Source organism: Octopus bimaculoides, chromosome 10 (genome assembly GCF_046866305.1).
Source record: "Octopus bimaculoides isolate indiv1 chromosome 10, ASM4686630v1, whole genome shotgun sequence".
NCBI classification, from domain to species: domain Eukaryota; kingdom Metazoa; phylum Mollusca; class Cephalopoda; order Octopoda; family Octopodidae; genus Octopus; species Octopus bimaculoides.
The window spans coordinates 71,278,299-71,297,990 of record NC_142937.1 but is presented as its reverse complement, the minus strand read 5'-3'; the positions used below and the strand labels follow the sequence as shown (position 1 = coordinate 71,297,990).

General features: G+C 35.5%; 1 protein-coding gene across 4 annotated transcripts in view; it reads right to left on the bottom strand.

Annotated features, from left to right (window-relative positions):
• The window catches only part of LOC106882356 (ubiquitin-like modifier-activating enzyme 6), a 417,419-nt gene that overhangs the window by 365,400 nt on the left and 32,327 nt on the right, over window positions 1–19,692 (bottom strand). For all 4 annotated transcript variants that reach the window (XM_089358757.1, XM_089358755.1, XM_089358756.1 and 1 more), the window contains exon 2: window positions 15,271–15,373. In XM_089358757.1, the coding sequence (XP_089214883.1) occupies window positions 15,271–15,308 (38 nt within the window). In that variant the 5' untranslated portion in view covers window positions 15,309–15,373. The remainder of the gene's footprint in view (window positions 1–15,270; window positions 15,374–19,692) is intronic.

Here is a 19,692-nt window from a genome sequence, read left to right as displayed (position 1 = left end):
CCACAAAAGCTTAGTCATCACTCACAAGTAAGTATTACTAGCAGCACGCACCATGCTTTCACTAATTGCATTAGGTGCTTAAATAGTCACCAGCAGCCATAGACTCTCTTTCAGTTCTCCTACCCCTGACCCAGCAGAACATCAAAAATATAACAGCTGCAGGGAGATAGGACTACGCAAGCACTCAGCTGGTACACATTCTCATTTGAGTAGATGGGAGCAATATGAAACATAGTACTTTGCTCAAAGATATCGCATGCTGAGCAGCCAGAAATCACACCCATGACTTTATGAAGATAAGCCTAACATTTTAACCAGCCAACACCAGTTATCAAGCAGTGGGAGGGGACAAACAAAGACACACACATAGATATATACATATACAATGGGTTTCTTTCTGTTTCCATCTACCAAATCCACTCACAGGGCCTGGGTTAGCCTAAGGCTATAGTAGAAGGCCCAAAGTACCATGTATGGGACTGAACCTGGAACCATGGGGTTGAGAAGCAAGCTTCTTACTACACAGCTACACCTGCACCTCATACCATCATGGACTCTCCTGTCATTAAACGATATATGAAGGTCTTGCAATTTCTTGCTGAACAACCACACAGTTAATTTGTTTATAGTGATCAAATGTTTGATTTACACACAAACTCACTCCCTCCATCAGATCGACATTACCTATACAGGTCATGACATACCACATGTCAGAAGACGAGATGATCACAGAGCAACCTGAAATGAAGTGTTTTACTCAAGAACACAATGCAAGGCCCAATCTGGGAATCGAAACCACAATCTCGCAATTGTGTGTGCAACATCCTAACCACTGAGGCATGTGCCTTCATTACATATTATATATATATATATATATATATATATATATATATATATATATATATATATATATATATATATAGCAGGGAAGAGAGAAAGTTTTGGTGTTTTGAATAGAAAAACAGAACTCAAAACATGGCACTTATAAAAGTTTCATAAGTGCCAATGCATGAACCTTTCAGCTCTTGGGTCACTTTGTAGCTTCTATACACATGAATACACACACACATATATGTGTGTGTGTGAGTATGTACGTGCATGCGTGCGTGCATGCGTGCGTGCATGTGTGTGTGTGTGTGTGTGTGTGTAACTATTTGAAAGAATGACTAAAATGTTGAGGCTAGTGCTTTTAGTAAGGTTTATGCAACACCTAGAAACAAGGTGGCAGCACTCATCACATCTTATTCTAAACCAATGTTAATAATACTTCATTTTGGTCACCTGATAGGAATCAAGGATATCTGGCACCAACAGACTGTAGCTAATAAACTGTATTTCATAACATTTAATATCTCTTCGACTCTGACAATACATTCTTAGCATTCTAAGGAATATTGTAGACAGTCAGTGTCAGTTTTTAGTTCTTTCTATAGATTACATCATAGTAGGAGGGAGGTAGGGTTTTGTTGATAGGATGGATATACCAGATTCCTTGGTATATTGGTATGTATGAATGTAGATAGATTACATACACCCCTGCATTATGGCAGACCAATAACTGAAGCCAAACTGAGAGAGAGGGAATTCATAAACAGAGAAGGAGAGAATACATAAACACACACAAAACAGAGAAAGAGAAGATTTATACTCAAACACAGAGAGAGGGACAAAAGAGATAGAGAAAGAGAGAAGGAAGAGAAAGAAAGAAATTTCTAAAAATAGAGAGAAAAGAAAGAGAGAGAAAGACACACACACACACACACAAAGTCCAGTAGGTAAAGTTCATTATGAGCCTAAAACTATTGTTTATTACAAAGAAAGTAGGAAAAGAATAATAGACAGTAAACAAAGAAGAAACAGGCAACTGGTGTGTGAAATAATATCAGAATAGAAGAATACTTAGATGGAAGTATTAGGGGTGAGGCAAGGGATGGGGTGAATGGAAGGTTAAAAGATGTCTGAGAATGGAAAGTATATCTGGTACATAAAGTGATGATGATTTCTAATTGTGAATGTGAAATGGTGATAAGAGAACAAATATTGTATGTAAATAGATAAGTAAGATAATAATATGATATAAAGAGAGTAAGATAATATGGGTGCCAACTGGAAGATGGTCTCAAGAAGAAGAGTCACTGCGATGGAGAAAAAAATCTCTAAACTCATGAATATTGTCAAAAAAACAGAAAATACGGAAATATTGTTTGGTAATTGGAAATTGAAACAAGTGTGATGAAGTATTAGAGTAACTTTTATATAGAACAACAAGCATGCTCTATGGTATGGTTACTACAGATGCAAGCAAGGCTGTATGGTTAAGAAGTTTACATTGCAACTACATGGTTTTGGGTTCACTCCCACTGCATGGCAATTTGGCTAAAATGTCTTATATTATAAACCCGGTCCAACTAATACTTGTGAAGTGAATTGGGTAAAGAAAAGCTGCATGGAAGCCCATTGTGTGCGTGTGTGTGTGTGTGAGAGAGAGAGAGAGAGGGGGGAGAGAGATTTTGTGTTTGTCCCCACACCACTTAATAACCAGTGTTGGTTTCTTTATGTTTCCATAACCTACCAGTTAAAGAAGAGAGACTGACAGAATCAATACAAGACTTTAAATAATTAAAAAAAATATGTATTATGGTTGATTTGTTCCTCAAAACCCTTCAAAGCAGTGCCTCAGCATGGCCACAGTCCAACGGATGAAACAAGCAAATGACAAAACATAGCCAAAAGCAGTCATTCATAAATGTTGAGAGTCCTACTGATTCTTGAAATGTTGATATGTAAGCCACGGCTGCATGATGAAAAAATTCTCTTCTCATGGGTTTGGATCTAATCCCACTGTGTGGCACTTTGTGCAACCTGTCTTCTACCATAGCTTTATGAGTGGAATTTGATATTGAGTAGAAGTCTATTCTAAGTATGTATATCAGTGAAGATTATAAGCACCATCTAGAAAACCGATAAACCAGTACTTCCAAATGAAAATGCCTGTTTGATATTTGTTCAACCTGAATTGTACAGACAATCCCTTACCACTTTCATCATTATATATGCAGTGAAACATAGATCAGTCCATTGGAAACGTGTAACCAACAAGGCTGATGTTCCGAAAATGTGACATAAACATAAATAAATTACTAATGAAACTGGATAATGAATATTTTGATAAAATAAAAATAAATGAATATAATGTACAGGTTCAGGTACGATAGATTAATAAATAGAAGCAAACTACACTGGAATGCAGTTCTTAAAAAATGCCAATTCAAAAAGGAAAGTCTGAGGAAATATAAGAGGTGAGACACAGTGGGTGAGAGGAGATAGAGAGAGTAATTAGAATGGGTGTTAGAGAGAATGAAAGCATTCCTGTCAAGTATTTTCTTGGATATAGAATAAACTGTATGTACAATAATCTTGTTATCTCTTCATTGTTCCATGTCCCCTTTCTATGCTGGAATGTGTTAGATGGGTCATCATGATCAGTGTCAGCACATATTTGGGGATACTCTTCACCTAGATGGGTCAAAAGACTACATTTTGATCATGAATGTGGGGCACACTTTGGTTTTGGAAATGATTGTGAATTTTTAAGAGCAAGCAAGTTTATCAATGGGTTGATCATGCAGATCAGCATTTAAAGGACCATATCTGAAAACAGACTGGTTAATAGCAAATTAGTTCAATAAAGAAAGCAGCAATAACTGTATTTCTTAAAACTTAAATTCTGTAGGGCACAGTAGATCTTCAAATATTCTAATAAATTCCAGATAGTGAGCAGGAAGAAGCATCTTATCTTCTGATTTTCTCCTGATATTGAGGCAAGTATTGATATTAATATTGCAAGTATGGTTGTATGGTTAAGAACTTTGGATTCCATCCCACAACTTGGTAATTTTGACAAGTGTCTTCTACTATAGCTTTTGCCACTCAAAGCCTTGTGAGTTGTATTAAGTAGACAGAAACTGAAAAAAGCTGTGCATGCATGCATACATGTGTGCATGTCCCCTTGCCTTGAGGCTGTGCATGAATTGTAAACAAAAACCATGGCATTCATTTGCAATGTTCCATGATAGCATGTCCAGCCATTGTACTTTTTTTTGTATATGAAGAACTAGGGGAAATATTATCTGGCTTGGAAACAAGTGAGGGTTGGTTGCCAGAGGAGCATCTAGCCACAGAAAATCTGCTTTAACAAATTCCATCTCACCTATGCAAGCATGGGAAAGTGGACATTAAAAATGAATGGTAGTGATGGTGGTAGTGGTGGTGATGGTGGTAGTGGTGGTGATGGTGGTAGTGGTGGTGATGGTGGTAGTGGTGGTGATGGTGCAACCTTCTTTGTTCTTCAATATCTAAATATTGAAATTAATTATGAGTAACACAGGAAATGTCCATGGATCATATGCAGTTTGTGAGCCTTGTAAATATTAGCTGTTCTGTTTGACTGACAAGGCAGGTGAGATAAATGAGGACTGGTGACATTTCATATACTATATGTAATTTTTAAAAGAAAAGATCACTGACAAAAAAAAAACTGAAACAGAATTGAAAATGACTCAAGATCTTTCCACAATTTGATTACTGAATAAAAAGCAAGTGAAGTATATTTATGTAACAATAACAGAAGAGAAAAGGTACAAGCTAAAAGATTCATTTTTAATAGCACTGGACCAAACCTTAAAACACACATCAGTTTGATGCATATTTAGTGAGTAATTTTGACAGGTTTCCAAAATGGTATCCACCTTAGTACCAGCAGAATTTTTCTAATCTGACAATAATCAGAGTTTTATCACCATATGTTAATAATAAGAAAACAAATAATAAAAGAAAACTAATTTGAGCAGCAGAAACATAAAGTAATAAAACTAGCAGAGGTAAAAATGGCAAGGAAGAGACTTAATAATGACAGTGAATGTCAAGGACAGCATTTATAGGAGCTATTTAACATATCAGTTCATTCTGTTATTGATCTAGAAAGTAAAATTAATTTTATTGGTCATCTATAATAGCTGACGAAAACTGCTGAGAGCAATATAATAATAGGTAAGCTATAAATTGTAGAGCTTGTGAAAACAGTTTGCAATTTTCTGTTTCTGAAAACATCAGAACAAAAATTAAATCGTGATAAAAGAGAGTTAAATTTATACAGAGTGCAGCCAAAAATCCCCTCAGATTCATTCACCATTCTTGAAAAACATTTCAACAGCAAACAATGATGTGCACTGGTACAAAACAAAACTGACACTGTTGATTATGACAATAAGGGTTACAGCTGATTCAATCAACATAACAGCCTACTCATGAAATTATACATGCAAGTGACTGAGCACTCCACAAACACATGTACCCTTAACATAGTTCTCAGGGAGATTCAGTGACACAAAATTTTACAATGCTGGCCCTTTGAAATACAGGTACACTCATTTTCTCCAGCTTAGTGGAGTGGAGCAATGTGAAGTGTCTTGCTTAAGGACACAATGTGCAATTATGGTAACTAAATAAAAAAAACTGTAAAACATAACCTATATAAAGTCATCATTACTAACTACATAACTCCTCTGAAGCCATACCAATGGCTATTTGAAACAGAGAATGCTTTTCTGTTGTGCCTTATTTATTATCAAATCCTAGATGTAATAGGGTAGTTACACCATGAAGTTTTCGAATTCTTCTATGGAATTTTTCTCTCTAGATTTAATCACATTTCAATTCTAGCATTTTATTCACAAGCTAAATAACTTAGTTATAAACTACATTTAGCAAAGCAGTAGTATAATGCCTTATATTATTATTATTTAAACAAAATCAAAGTAATAATGATAGAAGAAACAACCAGAATTTATATACAACTGAACTTTGTACAATAAATGTAAGCGTGCTGAAATCAGAGTATTCTAAAGTTTGAGACAAGAACTTCCTTGAAAGAAGAAAATGAATTGTTATTGAAACTGTCTAAAAGTAGAATACATTGATTGGGTGAGAGGAGGAGCATTTCAGGAAGGACTTTGTTGAACCAAGATATGTAAAGTGCTTCATTTTCTCACTGTCACTATCTCTCTCTCTCTCTCTCTCTCTCTCAGACAAAACTTCTTTAATTTGTTTTTCTTCAATAAATAGCAAACCAAGTTTATTGCATTTTCTTAACACTCTGCTCACTATTTACTACTAATAACCATCACTACTTTCATCAGATCCTACTGTTTAGTTTAATCGATGTTGTTCAGTTTGATGTTTCTGTTCTAAATTCAAATCCTGCTAGAAATTAACATTTACAAAAGGCCAGAAGTAACAACCATCCGTACTCATCTCTAGATGCTAGACTTAATCTACTGTTTGTTTAACAGGCAGTAGATCTGGCCCTTGAGTGCTTTTCATGGTGATCACTTTGTTATTAGCTTTCTACCCAGGTCTCCAGGCCAAGGATATTTACTCTCTTCCTCCCACAAGTCTTGGAGACTCCCAAGAGAGTCCTGGGTATTGCCTTTCTTCCTCTAAGACATACAAAAAAAGATACAAAGACTAGACTGTTTGGTATTATTTCTATCATTTTAGTTGTTTGTGTGGAGTCATTGAATGAAACATTTCAACCAACCCTCAGTTTCATCTCAGTTAATAACCATATCATCACAATCATAATATTAATAGAAACAGAAAACTTTTGGAATATACATTTGTTCTACCATAAAAAAACATCCTCATTGAGCTTATTTTCTTTGCCATTATTAGGAATGAGTGTCACAACTCCCCATATTGACTGTCTTCTAAACAAATTTAAGATAACAGGCCAACATAAAGAAATTTATTTTGCTGTTGATGCTGTCACCAACACCACCATCACTATCTGATAGCATCCAGTTAGGCACATTAACAAATTATTTAAATCTACGTGTTGAACACATTTTTAAAACCTTCTGTGGTTCTTAAGTGTTCACAGGCAGCACTATGACATAGTAAACAAGATGGCCATCTGCTGTATCATGTTACAAACCTTGTATAATGTACTTAGGCACAACAATTAAATAAAATATTTATACAAAATAATCAAGAATTCTTAATCATTATTCTTACTTGTTATTAATTAAAAATCTGAAATAGAATTTTCTTTACGTTTCAATCAAGAATTCAAAACCTTACTATTTTGAGGAATGATAAAAGGATTACAGAAACCTTAATGTCATATGCTTTTATGGTGAAGTGCCAGGACCCTACCACCACCTCCATAATTTGTGACTTTATACCTCATCATCATTTAATGCCCATTTTCCATGCTGGCATGGGTAGGTCAGTTTAACGGGATCCAGCAAAGCTCCACTGGCAGATTTCTATGGCTGGACAACCTTCCTAACATCAACCAATTTACAATGTGTGCTTGGTGCTTTTTATCATGGTGCCAGGAATAGTGAAGTTGCCAGGTAACTTGCAAGACAGGAAAAAACAAATATGGGGAAAAGGACAAAGTCCTCTTGATGAGAATATTTGAAAGAGCAGGGACGTGGCTTTATGCCAGGGACAAGCAGAAGTGTAGAGGTGTTTTGCCATAGAGAAAATACATGGCTACCCTGCATTATATAAGGGTGGGTGGGAGTATCAAGGGAAAGATAAGATGGTAGTGATGGGGTACCAGAGCACAACATCTAAGGAGCAAGAGAGAATATGGGTAGTGGATCAACAGGAGGAAATATGTGTGCACTAAATCCACTGTTCCAGTATACCTTTAGAAGTGATAGCTAAACCAAATTGAAGAACTACTAAAGGATCAAAGGGCAGATGTACATGTCAATACATAGTTGCACACATATTCTTATACAATGTTAATACTGACCAATAAAGTTAATGTTTATGTGAGGGCATATATATTTGTGTACTTACACATTTGGATGCATGGGCACATGTGTGCAGGCAGCTTTTTTAGGTGTGTGTATGCATGTGCATGTTTGCAAATATGAGACTGTTTAATTTTATGCATCTATTTGTAGGAGAGATTCAGGATCAAGAAGTCAATCTGTACAAGAAAGATAATTCCTTTAAACCAGACACCCTGAATTAGAGGAAGACATCAAAATCCAGCTGGGGTTTATATTTCTACAAAATTCTATTAATTAATGAATCCATGTCAAAATGCCATATGGTAAATATACTGTAAGAATGTGTATACACACATACATCTATCTATCTATCTATATATATATATATATATCCTACATACATGCATGCATGTATGTATGTATGAAAACTCATCACTCAAGTTATCTTTTTTTAAAAATTGGAAAATAGTTTATAAATAATTAGAAGACAAACACAAAAAAGTGTAGGTAACATGTGCACAAATAGCAAGAAGAAACCAAACATATGTGATGGAGAGAAGGCATGATGCCTGAGATGGTGTCTGATAAATTTGGCTGTTCTGTGTAGTTGTTTACATGTCAATATTCTAAACATGCATGTCTGATGCAACTTTGACTCCAGATTTTGATTCATATACAAACCCACTCATACAGCACAGGGGTGCAGTACCAACAGCAGTTTCAATGAATCTAATTTTGAAAAGCACAGCATTTAACACCATGTGACATTGGGTCAGTTGGCACTGATGGTTAAAATCCTTACTCTGACAGGTGCAGCAGATACAAACAATATTCATATCAAATATTTGTAGATGAAAGTACGGCAGCTTGGAAACCTCACTCTGATTGATCTGATAAGAAAATAACTCCTGAAATTGTTGGTGGGATCCAGACCATGGTTGACAATGATCCCTCCAAGTCAATCAGGTCCATCACCAGGGACATGGATGCGTCTGAGTTTCTTATCAGCCAAGTAGTGCATGAAGACATTCGGTATTCCTCATACAAGATGAGAAAGGGCCAATTTTTATCCCAAGCCATCAAGGACAAGAGGAAAGATTGCACTACAAAGCTGTTGAACAAACTCAAGCATCTCCTAATGAACATGCTTTGGTCTTTCTCAGATGAGAAAAATTTCTGCCAGGATAAGATGCTGAAAACACAGAAAAACTATTGGCTTGCAGTGTCCCCAAAACATGTACCAAGAGTGATAAAAATCAAACATCCAGTCAACATCATGTTGTTTGGAGTGATCACTAGTGATGGCAACGTTATACCTCCATTCATCTTCCCACATGACCTCAGACTCAACACGGAGTTTTACATCAAGTGTCTGGAGGAGGTAGTGCTGCCCTGGGTCAGCAGAGTGGCTGCTGGAAGACCCTGTGTCTGGCAACAGGACTCTGCACCATGCCACACAAGCAGGAGAACCCAGTCATGGCTGTCAGACAATTTCTGCGTCCACACCACCCCTAACATCTGGCCACCTAATTCCCCAGACTACAATCCCCTCCATTATTGTGTGTGGCGTAGTTGATCAAGAGACCAACAAAACTCCTTGTAACACCAAAGGTGAACTGAAGGCAAGGATTATGGCAGCATTCACCAACTTAAACAAGGAGACCATTCAGAAGAGTTGCAGGAGATTCTGAAGTTGTCTGGAAGTCATGGTTGAAGCCAATGGCGAAATTTACTCTTTAGTATTTGAAGATATTTTTATGTAATTTTCGTAAATATATCTGTTAAAATGAGATGTCAGTGTTATTTTTATTTTTACATAATTTGGATATTCACCACACTCTGTATGTATGTATGTATATATATATATATATATATATATATATATATATATATATATATATGTATATACATACATACATATATATGGTGTGCTATCATGAAAGTTTATCAGTAATTCTGAGGCCAGGTATGTGCTGCTATTTTGAAAGTTTTAGTTGTGTACTTTCTCGTGACTAGAAAGGATGATGAGCAAGACTATTTACTTAAGATGTATAGTGACTAAATCTGTATGCTGGTGAAAGAGACTGTTCTCAAGATTATCGTCCAAGATAGCAGTCTATGAGACAAAAAGAGCTCTGTCAGTATATACTTAACAATGGGGCAGTCTAACAAGAAGTTTCTACTCCATCACACTAGAGATAGATTAAGACAGGGAAATTTCCAAATCAGATTTAGTTATGGCAAGGGCAACGACATTGCCAAAAAATTTCTCATGGTCAAGAATTACAGAAGAAAAACACTACACATACATATGTATGTAACTAAATACATATATATAAACCTTTGTTGTAGACATACAGACATGTCAAATTTAACTATTTCTCTGTAGATTGCAAAAATGGTGAACAGTCCAAGTTGATTTTGGTCATATCAAAGGTATCTACATCACTTGATCAATTGCAGAGAAACAAATAGCCAATCTGTTTATATACACATCAAATCCAGGAGCTCCAGAAAACTGGAGCTACTAATTTGCGTGCTATAAGTGTTTAACATAAAATGCTTAATATCTTATTTCAATATCCAGATCTTGTCAGCAGGAAACCCAGTCTACACAGTATCAAGGCATGATATCATATATGTAAACCTGCATGGTTGACATATAAACATCTAATTTACTTATTTCTCTGAAGACATCTGTAATTATTAATAGAAATGTAAGCATTGAAAGCTTTTTGTCTCAAGAGATGAAAATATATTTAAAAAAATATTACCTTATCAAAACAAATAAATAAATAATAAAAAACTCTGAAAAATTTCCTCATGTTCCAATGAGAACATGGCAATGAAGCTTCCCCTTTTGATCCACCACATCACTTCCAGGCTGACTCATTAGGTTTTAGTGACAGAATTCGTAATGTGATCCTTCTTTCAATACCCTTTAAGATCACTGAGTTAAATCCTTCGTGTAGATACCGTTTATCTGTTTAATCCCTATCATTATCTCTATGTACCTACACCACCAACATACTACTAACAATATCTAATCTATGTCCTATCATTTACAATGATGGTTATTAATCCTCTATTCATATCTTAACCCTACTGTCAACATTACTATAAAACACCTGATAGCACTTTATTCTATCTAAAATGTTAATCTCTGCTATTAATCATATATCATTATTAATTAATATTTTATCATCAGTCGTTGGTTACTATATCTTTTTACTATTCACCCAGATATACTAACTTTTACTCACTTTCTGTCATATAACAAACCCTTTGGTAACTATAAGAAAATCTCTACCACATCTACTATTATCATTATCAAGGAAGTGAGCTGGCAAAATTGTTAGCATGAAATTTTAGTAGGGTGGGAACTAGTCGAATACATTGACTCTAGGGCTCAACTGGTACTTATTTTATTGACCCTCGAAGAATGAAAAGCAAAATTGATCTTAGCAGAACTTTTGTCTTTCCTCCTTTTGGGGTCAATAAATTAAGTACCAGTTAAGCACTGGGATCAATGAAATTGACAAAGTAACCTCCCATAAAATTTCAGGCCTTGTGTCTTAAGTAGAAAGAAAATATTTTTATTATTATTATTACAATGTTAAAAGCAGAAAGTTGGATACAATGCTTAGCAGTACTTTGTCCACCTTTAGTTCAACTTCTACTGAGGTCAACTTTACCTTTCATCCTTTCAGAGTCGATAAAATAAGTACCAGTTGAGTACTGGGGTCAAAGTAATTGACTATTCCCCTACACCAAAATTTCAGGCCTTGCACCTATAGTAGAAAGGATTATTATTACAAAGCTAACAATGGATTGTTATTCAGCCTAATATGATTACATTTCCTTTCCCTATGAATAACCCTTTGTCTTCAGTTTTCTACAAACTGTTGAGTAACTTTTATATTTAATTCTATAATCACCTTTAACACTATATATATACTTAACCTTATACACCTCAATATTCACCCAATAGAATGTATGCTTTAGATTTCACCTTCATAATAAACACACTAATTAATCCTTTCCAAACAACCCTTTTCTCATTATTATGCTTTTTATAATAAACCACTAATTTATTTAATTAAAATTCTACTCTTCATATTGAATTCTTAATCCAGTATTTTTAACCCTACTAGGAATTCTTAATAATTATTCATTAATCCTTATTTTTGTGTGGGGATCAGCGAGTCAAAGAACAGACTCACTGTTTCCTTTGCATGTCATAAAAGGTTGAGGTAGGATTTGCATTTTGACCTTGTAAAACCCTCACCAACAACAACTGCCCAAATAAACCCATGGGTTGGAGAGTTGTCACTTGTGTCATGCAAAGGTGTCATCTACCAGGGGTAGGAAATTATCAACAAATGGTGGATGCAATAACACACTGTTACAGAGCATGCCCCCATGCTACAACTGCTACTACTAGTAGTCTTCATCTTTAACTCTACATCTTTTCCCTGTAATTTAGTCTGTATGACTGACACTCCTTTTCCCATCATTAATAATATATATGCATTAATTTCCAATCTCCTTCCCCAGAAAAACATTCTACTCTGAAGCCCTTATTGCTGTATTGTTGCAGGAATTAAATATATAGGGAACATGGACATTAAATGATGATGATGACGATGATGTGGAGAAAATGATCAGTAGGAGCTGCAAGATATAGATAATGATAAGGGGGTCATCATCTTGCAAACCACCCTCCTACCCACCCACCAACTTCTACTCCCACAAAGCACATGCTGAGTAGAAGTTGGTGGGTGGGTAGGAGGGTAGTTTGCAAAATTGTATGGAACAGTAAATGTGGAAACAAGCTACCAAAATGGGTAGGGTTAAAGAATGGCTGAAATAAGAGTCATGATGCAGAAGGGTGGGGAAGGGCAGCAGGAGTAGTAAAGATGATACAGTTGTTGGGGTGGAGGACCAAGATACAATATGGTTGGAGAGTCTATGGCGCCAAGGTGGAAGGAGAAAAGGCAGGCATAATTCATGGGAAGAAAGAGTCACTGTAACAGTTGAATCCAAAACAGCACTTCCAGAACTCATTTGGCTGAGGAAGGTGTCTTTTTGAGAACCTCATATTGCCAGAGATCCTGGTCCTTTGTTATCTCATCCATTAGGCTCAAGGGTCCTGAAGTCAGTTTTCATCACTTCCTCCCATGTCTTCCACTTCTGAAGGTTCCGGCCACATTAAGCAAACAACACTTTTTTCTATATAAATGACCTCATCCATATGCATCACATGTTCATACCAGCACAGTCTTCTTTCTTGAACACATCTGATTCTTCCTATACCCAGTTTTTCACTCAGCAGTTTTGTATACACACTCACACTGCACATCCAATGGAGCATGTTCACTTCATTTTTTTCCAGTCTTATTAAATCTGTTGTATCGCTGTTCCAACATAAACATTATACAATTGAGTACACTATATGGAGTCTTTCTGTTTAGCCTCTTCCTTCACACACACACACACACACACACACACACACACACACACACACACTACAAAGTATGAGAAACTGTTTATAAGATAATTAGTTTCACCTTCTTATGTACATTTCATTAAAATAAGGTGATTATGAGTTACATCTGCACAATCTACATAACATAACCACAAATCACCCTCTAAAATGTAGGCCATTTAATTCATAAAGCTTAAGACAGCATGATTTCAATACAGATCCCTGATATTTCAAAGACGAAAGTGTAATGGTTGTAAGGACAATTTTTCTCTTCTTGTAGGTCAGAGAAGAAAATCAGTGCCCACGACCTTATTGCAAAAGACACTTGATCAAGAGGACTCATTAGTCTTGTTGCGAACATGACAAACTCTCTAGTACCAGTAGCATAACAACAATGCATTCAGTACATTGTGTAAAATGGTTGGTGTTAGAAAGGGTGTCCAGTCATAGAAAACAACAAGTGAGATGCTGCCTGTCAACCCATCTGGAAAAAGTCACTCTAAATAAGGACTGATTTAGATTAAAACGACTCATATAACCCATACCAACATGGAAAATGGAAGTAAAACAATGATGACGATGATGATACATGTAAGCATGCCTGAAACAATGTTGCTACTATACAGCTAAGAGCTTTACAAAGACAAAGCCAATGGTCGCTCTCTGATCAGCCATAACTAACAACCTTCTAAATATATATATACATTGTAAATAAAGTTACACAATATCCATTACAGTGATTATCAATTTATCATCCATTTTTTCATGCCGGCATGCCATTTTTTGTTAATAATCATCATACATTCTAAAAAAACACAATCAAGTGTAGAGCAGTCAACTTGGTGCAGATGGAATTAACAATTGATTTAGCCCTTCCCATCATACACACACATACCCACACACATATTACTAAGACTTATTGATTACAGAGAGAGATGATTTGAAATCATATAAAAGAAAGAACAGCATCCAAGCAATTCTTACTGGTCTGACAACATATGAGCACATACATACAGAGAAGTACACATACAAAAAGCTGAAATGTTAGTCATCTTAACCAGCAACCCTACCTAGGGTGACAGAGGTAACACACCACCCAGTTTACACCACTGCCACTTGATTTCATTGGATTTTGGTGGAATATATTTAGTTAAAATCATTTAGATTACATCCTATCCCTAACCTAACTGATAGCTCCTGTGCCCAGATTTTTCCCTGCAAACAGCGATCCATAGATTTTCAAGCTGAGTAGGTATCAGCCGTATCATTATTACCTGTGTGAAAAAGGGTTTGCAAAGGTTAGGGTCCCTGCCTATATTCCCTTGATTGACATATAAAATTAACAAAGCCTTTAAAATAGGGTTAGGTATGTGAAACATCAGGAAAAACAAATAATCATCATCATCATCATCAACATCATATTGCCTTCTGGTCCAGTGTATTCCGATTTTAGCCTGGTGTTGGACCGATAATGGAGTGCTTTAAATTTCATAGTATTGAACTGCCTGTTATTTTTGTTAGCCCATGTGTATATTTCATTCAAGTCTTTCTGCAGTTTTATGATGTCCTCTGGACATCATAAAACTGCCTGCGATACTTTTGTGTCATCAGCACAACTGGGGAGATTGGCTGTAGGGTATATCTATATCATATATTAATTTTCAGACTGCTCACTCCTACCCCATATATTTAAGTATAATTCTTTTTTTAAAAAAGTACATAAAAATATGAAAGAAAACAGAATTGGTAGTAAAAAGCATAACACTGTTTAAATATGTAAGGGTAATATCTTGAGGCTAGAAAAAATGCTTATATATATATATATATATATATATATCACTAGGTTATGTCCACAGATATAAAACAATATAATTTCAATTTGAAATGCTGCAATGAAAAAGACAGGAGATAAATAAATGTAAAAAAAAAAAAAAAGAAAAACCAGAAACTGAAGAAAATTGCAATACAGACCTATAGAGTGAGTCATCGATTTCTGTGTCCATTGACATGGTTAATTTATATCTGGAGGGATTTTATTTGTAGCAGCAGACAATCAGAAATAAATACAGCAAACCTGTGTGAAGAAACAAAATACAGAAACCCATGATCATTATTATTATTATTATTATCATTATTATTAAGGTGACAAACTGGCAGAATCGTTAGCACACCAGGCAAAGTATCTAGTGACATTTCGTCCATCTCTATGTTTTGAGTTCAAATTCCGCTGAGGTCTTTCACCGATAAATTAAGAACCAGTGAAACACTGAGATCAATGTAATCAACTAGTCCCGTCCCACAAATTTTCAGGATTTGTGCCTTTAGAAGAAAGGATTATTATTACTTACTCTTTTTACTCTTTTACTTGTTTTAGTCATTTGACTGTGGCCATGCTGGAGCACCGCCTTTAGTCGAGCAAATCGACCTCAGGACTTATTCTTTGGAAGCCTAGTACTTATTCTATCAGTCTCTTTTGCCGAACCGCTAAGTGACGGGGACATAAACACACCAGCATCGGTTGTCAAGCAATGCTAGGGGGACAAACACAGACACACACACACACACACACACATATATATATATATATATATATATATATATATATATATATATATATATACACATATATACGACGGGCTTCTTTCAGTTTCTGTCTACCAAATCCACTCACAAGGCTTTGGTCAGCCCGAGGCTATAGTAGAAGACACTCACCCAAGATGCCACGCAGTGGGACTGAACCCGGAACCATGTGGTTGGTAAGCAAGCTACTTACCACACAGCCACTCCTGCGCCTATGTAGTCATAGGTGCACTTAGTAGTCATATTTTTATTGTGTGCTTTCACTGCACCACCAAGCACAGCTCTGTGTGTCTTGGGTATATGCTGCAGTTAGTCATGGTGTTGTTATTTTTACTGTATTGGAATTGTTCTACATAAGATGTGTGCAGAGCCTATCAGTGTTATTTTATGTTTTATGTGTGTGTGTGTGTGTGTGTGTGTGTGTGTGTGTGTGTGTGTATTTGTAAGTCTTGGAGCTTCAATTATGTATTTTGTTTTTTAACCATACCTAAAACACTTATTATTATAGTGGTTGTTTCTGTCTTCATGGTCCCCATACAGGTTTTCTCTATTTCCAGATCTTTGTATTTCAATAATGCTTTCTATCTCCTTTAGAGATACATTGTCATCTATTAAGATTAATATGTCAATTAGGAAACTTTTCTTTCCTTGTCCTCCTTGACTACAATATCTGGTCAATTAACCTTGATCTTTCTCTCTGAGTGTATTGTCATATTTTAGATTATAGTTGCTTTGTCATTTTCAGAACTTCTCTAGCGTATTTCTGCTGCTGCTGCTGCTGTTATTATTAAGGCAGCAAGCTGGCAGAATCATTAGCACACCAACCAAATTGCTTAGTGGCATTTTGTCTGTCTTTATATTTTGAGTTCAAATTCCCAGGTCAACATTGCCGTTCATCTTATCATGGTTGATAAAATAAGTACCAGCTGAACAGTGGGGTCGATGTAATCAACTATACCCTTCCTCTGAAAATTGTTGGCCTTGTGCTTCCAGTAGAAAGGATTGTTATTATTTCAAGAGTGTTACATTCAAAACCTATTAGTCAGAAACTACCAAAAGTGTTAAGTTAAATTATAAGACAGTTGCTGGCTCATGTAGTCAGCTATGATAATTTAGAGGATCCACTGCCATTTTTACCCCTGATTCCTGTGGTGTTTAATGAAAACATTAAGATACATTTAATAAACAAATATGTTCAGAGGCCACAAGGGTGTTGTCGTTATTGTGCCATCTCTGCTAAACACATTTTAAGCTGTGTTTATTTATCAGCTAACAACTAAGAGCTATATAGACAGTTTACCAGTTATTAACTGCATGCATAAATCATGAGGCCTTACATATGCACACTGGTATACATGCAGTAACTATGTTCATACATTAGCAGGAGAATATGTTTACCAAACTTTACCAATTTATTCATATTTTTCATTCCCTCAACACACACACACAATTTGTAACAGAGAAATGTATTTAAAATCTTCAGGGTTTACTTACAAATGCTGCAAACACATAGCAGCATATATTTACATATGCACAGAAAACATTTCTATGTGTTATATACACAAGAAGCTATTCTCTTGGTGATTATACATGTATGTACGCTAACATACATGCATGTACATAAACTAATAAGAGCTTATTTTCACAAAAGAGGTAGTAATTATTTCATGAAGTCTAACTATAATTTTCCATAAACCCTTGCTTTCACTTGTTACTAGATACAGACAAAAAATATTGACAAAGAGCCACAGAGATCATCATCATTTAACATCCACTTTTCTATGCTTGCATTGGTCCAATGGAATTTGTTGAGGTAAATTTTCTATGCCATGCCTTTCCAGTTGCCAATCTTCACTTGTTTCCACCAAGTTAATATTTCTCCATGGCGAGACATGATTTTCATAGAAGATTGGAAACAAACAACATCACTTGTATATGGTGATGCTTGTTTAACAACCAATATATGATGCTAAGACAAGAGCACACACACACACCACATATATATATGATGGGCTTCTTTCAGTTTCTATCTAACAAATCCACTCAAGGCTTCCGTTGGTTTGGAGCTGTATTAGATGACACTTGTCCAAAGTGCCATGTAGTGTGACTGAACCTAAGATCATATGGTTGGGAAGGAAGATTCTTAGCCACAGTCAAATGGATGGGAAACCTGAACTCCTACAGGATTATTATGACATGTTAACATAAGGTGGTGAGCTGGCAGAACAATGAGCAAGCCAAGCACAATGATTAGCAACATTACTTCCTTCTTTACATTCTGAATTCAAATCTTGCTGGGGTCAGTTTTGCCTTTTATCCTTTCAGAGTCAATAAAATAAGTACTAGTTGAACACTGGGGCTAATTTAATTAACTTAGCCCCTCCCCACAAACCTGCTGGTCTAGTGCCAAAATTTGAAACCATTATATGTTAACATCAAAATATGAAGACATTAACTACTTAGACCATTTGAAATGCAACCAGACAACTATTAACAGTTGTTAGGAACATGGTGGTAAATAAAAGCCAGCCAATTACATTCATACCCAGCACTAATAAAATAGGCAACTACCTGACTGTTCAGAAATTCATGCTCATTAGGAGGTGAATATTGAAGTATAAAATGAAAAAAGAAAGAAAAGAAAAGGTGAAATTGTTGCCAGGAAATATGTTAAACAAAAGTCAGTGTTTTAAATGAGCTTTTGAAGAACCAGCAGTCAAATAATGAGTAGATATGGGAATAAACTGAGTGGTTCAATGCCAGACATGCAAAAACATGTGGCATTCAGTGATTAATGACTTATTCATTCTTAGTCATATGTTTAAATATGGGACACCATCTTGATTATATCTGGCTACTCTTATGAAGTAAAGTGTTAATGAAAATACTGAAATAACAAGCCCTACTTGATGGTCACTCGCTAAAATCTTAAGAGCAGTCCACAGACCCATAATACATGGTATATATGTTTCATAAATGGTGAAGGCAAGGATGATGGCAGTATTCACCAACTTAAACAAGAAGACCATCGTGTATAAGAGAGAGAGAGAGAGAGAGAGAGAGAGAGATGGAAGTAGAGAGAATTGGTTCTAAAGAGGTATATTAGGAATAAAATAACGGATGAAATAGTGAATGACAACTGGAAAGAGTGGAGTAGAAATGATTTTGGAATTGCAAGATATTGGAATTTTATATGAAATGGAAAGTAGTGAAATATCCAGATTCATTTTACATAAGAAAACAAGACAAAAAGAAAAGAGAGCAACAATAGAAACGAAGAATAGAATGATGATTGAGAGAACTGAAGTGAACCCTTAAAAACCAAATATAATGCTTCAGCATTTATAACCTTTAAAACTATCCTCAAATAAAAGGACTCCAAATAAATGGCTAGATATGTTTTGGATTAGAATTTGTTAACATCTAAAACAGCTTCTGACCTTTTCAACAATACAAATCCCTCATAAATTTATTTATCTATCTTTATTTTCTAAGTAATAGAGAATTAGTAAAGTATTAGCACTTTTGTATCACTGAAGAACTGAGTTTTTGGTTCACATTTGACATATTCATAGCAATATTGTCTCTACAGACATTCCTTTCACAGTAGCATAGCAGTTGAAAAAGAAAAAAAAAATTTTTTATGGGGCTTATTTTTCTGCTGCATTATGAAACAGGAATCTAGGCACAGGCATAGCTGCGTGGTTAAGAAGTTTGCTTCCCAACCACAGGGTTTCAAGTTCAGTCTTACTGTATGGCATATTGGACAAGTATCTTCTATAACAGCCTCAGCCAATCAAAGCTTTCTACATG